We start from the raw sequence: 12,231 nt of genomic DNA, 5'->3' as shown, positions 1-12,231 counted from the left end.
GTCAACTAATTAAAAATTAACTCTAATTTTTTAATAAAAATTCATAATAATAAAAATAGTTTCGTGGCTACAAGATTAAATAAAATATAAGTAAAATTCCTGTGTAAGCCTTCACGATTGTTGAAGTGTAAATAACGTATTTATAAAGCGATAAGATATAATTCGCAAACAATTGGAATATATTTAGACCAACGAAGTTACCTATAGACTTTAATGCAAAATTTTGTATATATATACTGCGAATTTGTAGCATTATTAAAATTTTATTTATAATTATGTATATAAATTATAAGTATATCATAAATATTATAATGTAATTATAAAACAAATAATTATAAATTATAAATTTTTTAATAGTTATTTATTGAATTTTTATTGCAAAAGTTAATAAAACTAAATAATAAAAAGAACGTAATTGAGAGAACGGAAATTTCTGACTTCCTTGTTTCAATTTTTAGATAATACTCGAGTTATATGATAACAATTCTGATTTCATAATATGAAATTATGACAAAACGTGCAATATGATCTCAATCTTATTACCATTAACTTATCACCGAGATGACTGTTCTACAATGTGCTTTTTGTTCAAGCCTTTTCGATCAAGAAGGCAAGAGACAAACAGCAAGAAACGGGAAACAAAAAGCACATCGTAAAACAGCCATTAATCTTATCACCATAACAATTCTAATTCAAATTATCTTTACATTTTGTCTCTTCCTCCATCGGACTCGATGACATATTCTTATCAATCCGGACTTCGATTGGTGCGCAGCATGACGCACGCGTCGCTCGGTTTCGGTCGGTCTTCCCTCGCCGTCTCCGGACAGTCCCGATCCCTCGGCGGCCGCTCCATCGGCTCCATTTGCTCCAGTCGCTCATCGGCGTGCGGACATTGCGGACGGAGTAGTGGTTCTTGCGTCTCTACGGTCGGTCTCTACCTCCTTTCCTCATCCGTGTCGAAGCGTGTTTTTCAAAATACCATGGCATCCGTGTGCATCATCGGCTCCGGCAACTGGTGAGTCTCGGAAGAAGGAGATAGTATATGAACCTCGTTCAGCTTTCCAGGCATTCCAGCCGAGGAAGAATCGCATCGACAAGCGCGGTAATCGATTCGCACGTGCCCTTCGCACACATGCAGACATTGGCGTAAGCTAAACGCTTGTTTACCACGCGCGTGCTCCGATTACACCACGGCCGCGCGAAGGTGTCTTCGGAGCTGATGGAAAGAATATCTTGGTCTCGTGTGCGAACGGAGTTCGTATTAATTGTGCGTCACACAACTAATGTCCATTCCGATTATGAATCACGTGCCCTGCGGGAAAACTATCGTTGAGCAGACGTTGGAGCAGTCGTTCCGACTTTCGTAGGTTATTCCGCTCGCATTAGTACTCAGGAAATTAATTGGAATTATTGGAAGAAAGCGAGGCATTGCGAAAATAAAAATTGACAATTCAAGTAAAATAATTGTGTGTGATCTATAGTTCTTTATAAAAATTACTCAAATAGCGCATTTTCCACGACTTTTGTTGCAATGTGTAAGTGACTAAATTAATCTTTCTATTTTCTAAACATATATTTATATGTATTATTTGATGTACTATATTAGGGAAGTTACTTTTTGACAATTTCGACAGAATTCGAATCTTCAGAATTAATTTTGAACTATCGAAGTTTAAGGTGTCTTCGAAGCTTCATCGGAACTTCAAAAAATATATTTGCGCGAATAGAGAAAAAAAATGAAAATATATTCGTAATTTATAGCCGTAAATATGTTTTTTTAAATAAAAATATTAAATTATAACTGTATAATTTTGATTTCTCAAAGCTTCGAAGATTGAAGTGTCTAAGTTTCGAAGATTTTAATACGCCGAGGCTTTGAATCTCAGAAGTTATAGGCCCGCAGAACGTGTTTTTATCGATAAAAGCGCACTTTTATCTCTGGAATTCTGTAATATGCGTGACGTAAAGTATATAATATGTTAGCGTGCTAACATCGTTGTAAGCGCGTTCTGAATATGGGCCGAAATATCAAAACCTTTGAAACGAATCGCAAGTCACACTATACAAGGTGTTCCATAAATCACCCGACAACGCTCGTGGGCAGGTAGAGCGGACTAAACTGAGTCGAAAAGTCCTCTATCATTTTGCAATTTTCGCAAATAGTTAACGAGATATTAATTACTAAAAATTGCCAAATATTTGGTCTTCAATAATTTTTTACTCAAATACTATCAACTATACAGGAAAAAACTGCGAGAGATAAAAATCATTAATTTTCTTCTCATAGAACTCTAAAAATGTTTTCAGAATTTTTTATCAACTTTTTAGTACTGCATTTTCTTATTTTTACCAATATGAAAAAATACGGTATTAAAAAATTCTGAAAAAATTCTCAGAATTTTATGAGAAGAAAATAAACAATTTTTGCCTCTTACAGTTTTTCTGTAAAATTGATAGTATTTTAAAAAGAAATTATTGAAGACCAAACCTGTCTACGAACATAGTCGGGTGAATTACGGGACACCCTGTATATTATTCAAATATTATTAAAAATATAATATTTAAATATATTATATATTGCTATTTAATATATAGGGTATTCTATTTGAGACGGAACAGTAATATATCTCAAGAATGGTTGGGTCGAAAAATCTTTTATTCAAAAGTTGTATGGTTTGAAGGGGGACATTAGATGGTGCCATTGGTTTGACCTTGGGAAGTCGTTTGAAGATCACGTTAGGTCATCATCAATTCTTAAGTGGAATCCCATATACCGGGTATCTCAGACCACCCGTACATCCCTTTTATCTCGGAAACAGAGCATTTTAGAAAAAAACGTTTCAGACAAAAGTTATGGGTTTCTAAATGATTTATTTAGTCTGATCTGATTAGTCTGATCTTGGGTGGCGTCTTCAAGGTCAGAGCAATGTCACTTTGAATTTTTTAAATGGAAGCAAGTTGAAGTTGTATGAGTAAACGCAAAAATTATTTATCGAATGTAATTTTACTACAGGAAAAAGTTGTTCGTTTTAGCACAAAAAACAACATTTTCCTTTAGTAAAATTGCGTCCGATAAGTAATTTTTGCAGGAGAGCAGATTGAAGTCAACAAATAAGCGCAAAAATTATTTATCGGACGCAATTTCGTTAAAGGAAAAAGTTGTTTGTTTTAGCATAAAGTATCACATCTTGTACTTCGTGGGTGCGAATTTGAAAACACCTCGTATATACTAATAAATATACTATATAGCTGTATATATTTAAATAAATTGTTGGTAGTTTTAATATAAATCAAGCAAAATAGAGATTATAAGTCTCTATGTCAAAGTTCAACTAATATATAAAGAACGTTAATTTCGCTTATCTCATGCATAACTATTTGATTGTGATGCTAATTGCAATTATATATTCGTAGGGGTTCAGCTATCGCCAAAATAGTTGGTGCAAATGCGAAAAAACAGAGCAGCTTTGCTGATCGTGTTACCATGTATGTTTATGAGGAGATTATCGATGGTAAGAAGCTGACGGAAATTATCAACCAGACCCACGAGAACGTCAAGTATCTTCCAGGACATAAGCTCCCCGAGAATGTGGTAAGATACTCGTTGCCTACTCGTTTTGTATTTCATTATATAAAAGATCATTTATATTGGTCGTAATCTGTTAACTTACGCCGTAATCTATATAAGTAAGAATTGACCAATCACAGTCGAATTATTTCTAATAAATATTTTTTATTTGAATTATAATGTCTTATTAAGTATTTCCATAGCATTTACAAGATTTATAATAAATTTTTCATAATATATATAATAAATATTTATGATTTATGCAATCTAAGACCATAAAAATATTTACAAAATATTTAAAATAAATCTCAAATATTTATAAATATTTTGTAAATATTTTATTAATATTGTGTGCTATCTGAGTAATAGTTTCTTAGCAGATTCGAATAGAGTATCGTAGCAGATTGATATCAGCTACGTCTGTATTAAACTCGTGTTCTGCCAGCAAAGTCTGCCAATATAATCTGACAGCAGAAATCAAACAGAATACGTTTCATAATTTAAATGGAACATCTGATTTAAAGCACTTAAACTACTACAAATATTATGCGCGATTCTGCACGATTTCTGCAATTAATTTATCATTGTTGTATTTCTTTGGCAGATTTTGTTATATTTCTGCTGACGTTCTGCCGGCAAAATTTTTATAATTAAATTTACAAATAAGTTTTTAAATAGATTTGCAAATCAAACATTTTGCAAAATTTATTTTTGACAGATTTGTAACCTTCTGATCACTTATTATTTATTATTTAAACATTTAAAGTATTATTTAACTTAAATATTATTATTATTTGACTATTTAACTCTTGCTTTCCTAGATTTTCTCTTTTGCAACTTTACTACTCTCATATTTCTTAGTGTACTTTAAATTTCTTAAACTGTGCGTCTTTAGAATGTTGAATGATTTCAATGCCGCACTTTGATTTTCTTTCAGGATTTATGAAATTTTGGATTTCATAATTGTTTTTTCTGTCAAGTTTAAGGAATTCTTTAAAAAAATTATGTGGTATATAATTTCCAAGTTTAAAGTCGCGGGGATTCTTGTTCTTATCTCAATCTTTTTGTAGAATACCTTATGAAAAAGAAAGAGAAAAATAACGATTATCGTGTCCGGTAATCATTATCATATACCTACAATATATTGTGCGTTGCTAATAATACATTGTGAATCTTGAACTTTAACCGTCGTATACTTTGACTATGATGAAGGTAGCTAAATTGATTTACTGTCTTCGCGAGTCCGCGCGTATCACATCTTTCGTTATTACAACCACGAATATACATCTGCTTTCTATCATTTATCAAGAATATATTTTGTATTTTGTTTTCTTAATGTATTTCTACTCTATCATTTTCCTCTTTTGATATTGCTCTTTTGATTTATTTTGATAGAGATTGGGATGATTCAATTATATAATATAATTTATATATATTATGGAATTTTATGAATCTGCTTTAAACAATTCATATTTCTTATGAGAATATACTCTTCGTTCCCCCTCTAGAATCACTGCACACGTACAAAGCTAAGAATAACACGCTTTGTGAAACATTCATCATTTAAAGATGTAACTCTTACAGATGTTCAACTAATAATAAGCGAGAACACACAGCGACGAGAGAATCGGTAATCCGGAATGCGTTTTTGTCTAATTTGATTAAGAGCATAAACGATGTGCTATTTTTTTTCCATAATATATTATTTCAGTTAATTTAAAGACGATTTCTGCTGTGAATTTCTTGTTTTATTTTATGTACATAAACAAAGTTGATATTTGGAGCTATTTAACAAGTAATAACTGATTATTTTACTCGATCAAAATAAAGTTACATCAGTAATTTTTTTTATCTCGAAACATTTAATATCGTACATTATATATTATTACATCACTTTTTATTTTAGTTGTATCATATTTGATTATATCATCGATATAATTTTCTTTCAAATTTCTTTAAATATCTTGATCAACAACAAACTATAAAGATAATCTACTTTTTTAAACCGATTGTTATTAAATATGCTTGGCTTTTATATCTCATACTTTTAAGTCTAATATTTTATGTTGTACGACAAACTTTTTAAGCACATTGATCCAAGAACCTCTCTGTTCTGCAGCCAATCAACAGACTTAGGCAAGTAATAGAACGATCAAGAGAGATATCAGAAAGTACAAAGTTCAAAAACAAAGAAAAAGCAATATTTTCAAGCAGAAAATCATGGAATAAAGATCTAGAAACTTAAGATACATCTAAAATCTCGGGGATATAAGATTTTAAATATTTTTACGAAATCTCAATCAAGATTTTACAAAGTTCAACTCGAGAGGTTACACATTTAAAGATATATTTTCTATAAGAATTTTTCATTAAATATACTCGTATTCAATAGTTTTAAAAATAGCACCCGAGAATTTTTATTTTGTGAGGCTGTAAATCTGTGAATGTACTTTACTTGTGTGTCAAAATTGTTTATAGTAGAACTGGTGATTTACTTCGAAGACTTCGATCACATTCGAAGTTCGAACCTTCGACCTTTCAATACTTCATTCTTCAGAGTTTCGAAGAAACAAAATTATACAATTATTAATGTAATACAGAATAGAGTGGAGCTAATTAAGTCAAGGAACAAGTTGAGACAAGCAAATATTTCAGTAACTAAAATACGTATGGACATGTCTGTAATTACGTAAGATAGCAGAGACTATACTACACTGAACACAATCTGTGCTCAACTGTTGTAGCCGAACACGTGCATATTTTCGTTTTCGTCTATCATAAGTAAAATTATTAGGTGAATATATTACGTGAAAAATCTTTAGAAATTATATAAGTAAATCTATAATTCTTGAAGTATAAATATGAATAGAACACTCCTATCTAGATGATTCCCGGACTGCAAAAATTATTTGATAATTCAGTTTAATTAATAATAAATAATTATACTTTATGTGTGTGTAGGATTGAAAAGTAACGTATTAAGGTAAATTTTCACGAGCTGCTCAAACCGACTGTTTTATCGACAAAAAGGATCACGTGGTCAAAATTGACGAATATCATTCAATATGATCAATTTTGATCGTTTGAATAGCTCATGATAATTTACCTTTACTTGTAACTCCGTTACCGTATATTATAGTTATTTAGTTTTAGTAATGAATTAATAATATAATTTTCTTATTAGTACATTGAAAAACATTTACTGAATTTTATTAAGTACTTATTTAAGTATTAATGAAATATACTACTCAACAAAATTAAAACATCACCTGTTTCACCCTGTAAAAATAGGCAAATTTCAAGATGCAATAATTTCGTGAAAAATCATCGTATCGAGATGCGATGGCGAACTCAAATTTCAATTTAGTGATTCTTTTGTATCATTTTCTTCTTGTATCAGGATTTGATCATTTTAGCCTTGATTCGTTCTAGATTGCAATTCCAGATGTACTGGAAGCTGCGAAAGACGCAGATATACTTATATTCGTAGTTCCTCATCAGTTCATCCAAAGGATATGCAGCACCTTGCAAGGAAAAATCAAACCCACCGCTGTCGGGCTGTCGTTGATCAAGGTACATTGTAATCTTTTTTGTACAATATTTATGAATATCACGTGTAGTTTTTTTACCCATTGATCTACAATCGTACACATTCGGCATATTCTTTGTAGGGCTTTAACAAGAAAGAGGGTGGCGGTATCGAACTTATTTCTCACATTATTTCGAGACAATTGCAAATCCCAATCTCAGTCCTGATGGGCGCTAACTTGGCTTCCGAAGTGGCTAACGAGATGTTCTGTGAGACTACTATTGGTAAGAAGAATTAAAATTCTAATCTTATAATTATATTATCAGTTTCTTTCTCTTAATCATTTATAAATTTTAATGGTCACGAGAATTTTCATAAGACTGACCGTCTTTGATAGTATCTCATCAGTGTCCTTGTTTAACTGGGATGAAATTATTCCGAAAGCGTTGCTAGCGTCAAATGGAACGCTGTTCATAAAACACGTTATAAAGCTAGGGAAAGTTTTATGTAAATCGCTCAATACCTGTTTATAGATTTATGCGCGGATTTAAAGCAGCTCGCTAACAAAATAAGTTGCAATTATTAATTGGAATTTACAGGATGCAAGGACAAAGTGATGGCACCGATATTTCGCAACTTGATCCAGACGTCATATTTTAGGGTGGTAGTCGTCGAGGATGTGGATTCTGTGGAATGTTGCGGAGCGTTGAAGGTGATAATTAATAGCTATTTCAACTAATTTAAATGTATTTATATTAAATTTAATTTTAAATAATCTTTTATTCTTTTTTGTTCATTTTTAATAAGATTTCGATAATATAATAATATGTTCATATTGACGTTTTATAGAATATAGTTGCGTGCGGCGCTGGTTTCGTCGACGGGCTAAGTCTGGGTGATAATACGAAAGCTGCTGTAATTAGGTTGGGTCTTATGGAGATGATCAAGTTTGTCGACGTATTTTTTCCGGGTGGGAAATTGGCTACCTTCTTTGAAAGTTGTGGAGTGGCCGATCTTATCACGACGTGTTATGGTGGACGCAATAGAAAGGTCTCAGAAGCCTTCGTCAAGACTGGCAAGGTCAGTAATACAGACTGGGTCGGATGAACATGCTCCACCTTATGCCCAATTTCTTCACCTCTAGATAACTTTATTCAAGAGAAGAGATATCTCTCAGAATACAAAGGAGATATCTCCTGGATAAGGTTATCCGCAATTTATCTGGAAGTGAAGAAATTGGACATTAGTCAGTTTTGCATTTCAGTTAATTCCGGCAGAATTTTTAGATTATTAAAAAAAAAGATTTTTTTCGATATCTATCAGAGAAGTTTTTAAGAATACAATATGTCAACAACTTGATATAACATATTTATAATTTTGTAACTTATAATTATTTTATAAATTGTTGTATTATATAATAATACAATGAATGTGATTTGCAGTCGATCGAGACACTCGAGAAAGAGATGCTGAACGGACAAAAACTGCAGGGCCCGTTTACAGCCGAAGAGGTCAGTTATATGCTGAAATTGAAGAACATGGAGAGTAGATTCCCGTTGTTTATGGCAATTCATCAGATTTGCATTGGTGAGCTAAAACCGACGGATTTAGTCGACTGCATACGCAGCCATCCAGAACACATGTAAGCTCAATTGTTATCATAGTTATCAATTTTAAATGTGATTCACAATGTAAATATAGAGACAATTAGTTCGCCAGATCTACGGATCCTTTATTTCTTTATTGTCAATAATTTAATTAATCTGACCTGAAAATTGCCCAAAATCTTCATTGACAAATCGAAAACATTAAAACCATGAATTGCTTTAGAAAGAACTTTAATTCTTTTTAAGATTCCAAAACGGATCATTTCAAATTCTGTAAAGTGAAACTTACTGATAAGATAAATTAATAGAGATTAAATAAATGCAATACGGAGACCATGCTATTGGATCAAATTTAATTCAAAACAAAAAACAGGAGATACGAGCCAAAATAATATATTTGTAACAATGTTCAAATAATTATAAATAGTAGTGTATTAAAACGCATGTTAATGTTTGCGTGTAATAAAATTAAAATTATAATAAAACGGCTCAAATGATAAAAATTCAAAACATATAAAACAAACGTCTTGTTTATAATTATTTGAACATTGCTACAAATATATTATTTTGGCTCGTAGCTCCTGTTTTATATGTTTTGAATTTTTATCATTTGAGCCGCTTATTATAATTTTAATCAAATTTAATTACTTTGTGATTACAAAATTTTATGAATTAGAAATTTTACATTACTCGAAGCTTTAATGATTCCAAAGTTTCATGGCTTAGTAATTCCAAGAATTTCACATATATAGAATTTTCTATCTTTTAAAATTAAGATGTCAAACTTCAGATACACACGCAAATACAAAGTTACACGAATCTCTAACCTTTTTTTTTGGATTTATAATCTTGAAGAGATTTCAATAATTTGACTTAATATTTCAATTTAATTAAATTTGATAAGCACAAATTGTTTAACTTTTTATTTTGCGATTTGCACGATCTGTACATCGGTTTTTCTTATGGATCCATGAGCTCCAAAACAGGTTTAAAAAGCTCGAATAATTTAGTCAATAAAATCCTTCATCGCGTTAAACGTAATGGATAAATAAATTGTTACATTTTACAATGTGAATATATGTACATATATATTTTATCGCACAGAGATTTTATTCAATGTTTTGATCGAATGTATCTGTAGATTTCCAATCATTAATTGTTGTATGTGTTACCAACGAACGAATTTCGTTATGTAAATCGAGAAAAAAAACAAATATAACTAATTATTTGTTAATAAAAAATAAGACTTAGCTCTTCTGTATCCCTCGTTTTCCTGGATTCTTAAAAATATCTTCTTTCATTAATACGTGATCTAACTTGAAATTCTATTTAATCTCTTCTTAATAAAATTACATGTAATGTATTATTAACACGTTTGGATGAACTTATTATTAGAAGTGACTTTCGCGTGCGTATCAAAAGATAATTCAAAGAAAAGAAAATACGTATACATAAATATATACATACATGTATATGTTTTTGTCATATTTTATACAAATATATGAATATGTATACACTCTACGCCAAAAAATTAAGGGATCACCTATCCTGTTCTTTAAAAATAAGCAATTTTCAAGAAAGAGTAATTTGGTAATTATAATGAGATGATTTGAAAAGAAATCTAAAGCTCGTTTGTAGAAACTTAAATTAAATTTTTAGATTTAGATCGATATTTTAAATAACAATCTGACTGATTTTTTTTACAGAGATATACAAATAGAGATCAATCAGATCTCAAAATTTTTTGCAAATTTTGTAAAATTCCATGACGTGAACTAAAAATCGTACACAAATACAGTTTACAGCTTTCGAAAGAATGAATCTTTTGATAATTTATGTATTTATTGATATTGCGATTTTTTTATTGAGTTGTTCAATATTGTGGAGCAGAGAGCGGTTTTTAGATTTTGACTGAAGAAAGAGTAGCTCTCTGTATCCATTAAAATGAATAGAAAGTTTTATATTATTTTTTCTTTTAAATGTATATATATATCTATCATGTATATACATCATACACACAACACATAAAGAAGTATGAATCCAACTGTTCAACTTTTACACTATGCGCGAGGTGCTTAATTACTAATCACATCCGATATATTTAATTTCAATAATTATGTTGAAAGTGCAAATAATCAACAATATTCGAATTAAGACTTTCGTTGTTATATAACTATGTCCAACCAAGACCAAATTAATAATGAGGTAACAAGGAGAACAAAGTTTGTGAATGACGTGTTAAATAATAAAAACAAAATAAATAATACGAAAAATAAATTATTGCGGGTCATATCATGGTGAAATAAAAAAAATAAAGCATTCCGAAGAATGTGCAGTAGTCAGTAAAATAGTGGGAGTTTAGCCAATCAGACGCCAACGGCAATGCGAAAAACAAGTAGCTGGCGAAAACAATATAACGTAAAAACAATTGTCACGGGATTTTAAAACTTATAGAATATTAATATACATGCATGGTGAAAAAATTGTGTCTGATTTTACATTTAAGTCATTTACTTGCATTTTAATAAGTATTTAACATTTCGAAGATCAATCTTTTATATGTACTTTCCATTACCTAAAATCTTGATGTTATTCCAGTTAAATTCGTGATTAAATTACAACTTATATTCTGAGGTATCAGAGGCGGGTTATCGCGTTAAAAAAAGACGTAAACATTCTTCAGAAACGACAGATCTATACAGGGTATTCCCGACTTATGGGATCACTTCTCGTGAGCAGGTAGAGTGGACTGAACTGAGTCAAAAAATATTTTACCATTTTGTAATTTTCGCAATACTTTGGCTGACGATAAATATCGTAGGAACTAAGTCGGCCTGAATAGGTTAATTCTCATTCGCTCCGTATTTAGGGATGAAGATGCCTTGCCATCGTCGATAATGCTCAAATCACCCAAATGCCATCTTTGAGGATACCGGGCATCATTCCTCGAGAGAAGATTGGTCGCCATTGGAAATCAACATCCTAGATCATACAAAAGAGCGTGATGCTAGTTCAGCGATATATTGAATTCATTTATTACTTTAAAGTGAAACGTGTTAATTATTATATAAGTTGGAGTTTCGTAGGGAGTTTTTATTGCGATGTTGGGATGCAAAACTCGACTCTGTCAACCCAAATATCATTTTATCCGTGTTGTTCACCGAACGTTAAACAAGAATAAAAGATACTCGGAGTTGACAGAGTCGAGGTTTGGAGCACATCCCTAATAATTAGAATAATTCCTGCAATATAGCAACTATTCATTATATTTTTTATATATTTGCAGAGATGTTATTGAATTCGGAAGCTCATTTATGTAAAATATTTAAAGGAACATTTAAATTGTAAACGAATGAAACGAATTTAAATGAGGAGATTTTACAAAATGATTAATGTACCCAATGTTCGATGCAATTATGATAGTTTTTAAATTATTAAATAATTCATCTCCCTACTGAAAAAAATCACGTCACAAAATTACATAATGAAATCATGTAATTAAAACAGGTAAATTACATAACGGA

General features: G+C 30.9%; 1 protein-coding gene across 1 annotated transcript; it reads left to right on the top strand.

The window, feature by feature from the left end:
* Positions 1 to 728: 728 nt before the first annotated feature.
* Gpdh1 (Glycerol-3-phosphate dehydrogenase 1) lies at positions 729 to 12,019 on the top strand. The gene is made up of 8 exons (XM_018517804.1): positions 729 to 1,018; positions 3,418 to 3,595; positions 7,004 to 7,144; positions 7,243 to 7,384; positions 7,700 to 7,812; positions 7,950 to 8,180; positions 8,543 to 8,742; positions 11,577 to 12,019. The coding sequence occupies exons 1-8, from the start codon at positions 735 to 737 to the stop codon at positions 11,632 to 11,634; spliced, it is 1,347 nt and encodes a 448-aa protein (XP_018373306.1). The 5' UTR covers positions 729 to 734; the 3' UTR covers positions 11,635 to 12,019.
* The last annotated feature ends 212 nt before the right edge of the window (positions 12,020 to 12,231 follow it).

Source organism: Trachymyrmex cornetzi, unplaced genomic scaffold, assembly GCF_001594075.2.
Source record: "Trachymyrmex cornetzi isolate Tcor2-1 unplaced genomic scaffold, Tcor1.1 scaffold726, whole genome shotgun sequence".
Lineage (NCBI taxonomy): Eukaryota > Metazoa > Arthropoda > Insecta > Hymenoptera > Formicidae > Trachymyrmex > Trachymyrmex cornetzi.
This window is presented reverse-complemented; position numbering and strand designations above follow the sequence as displayed.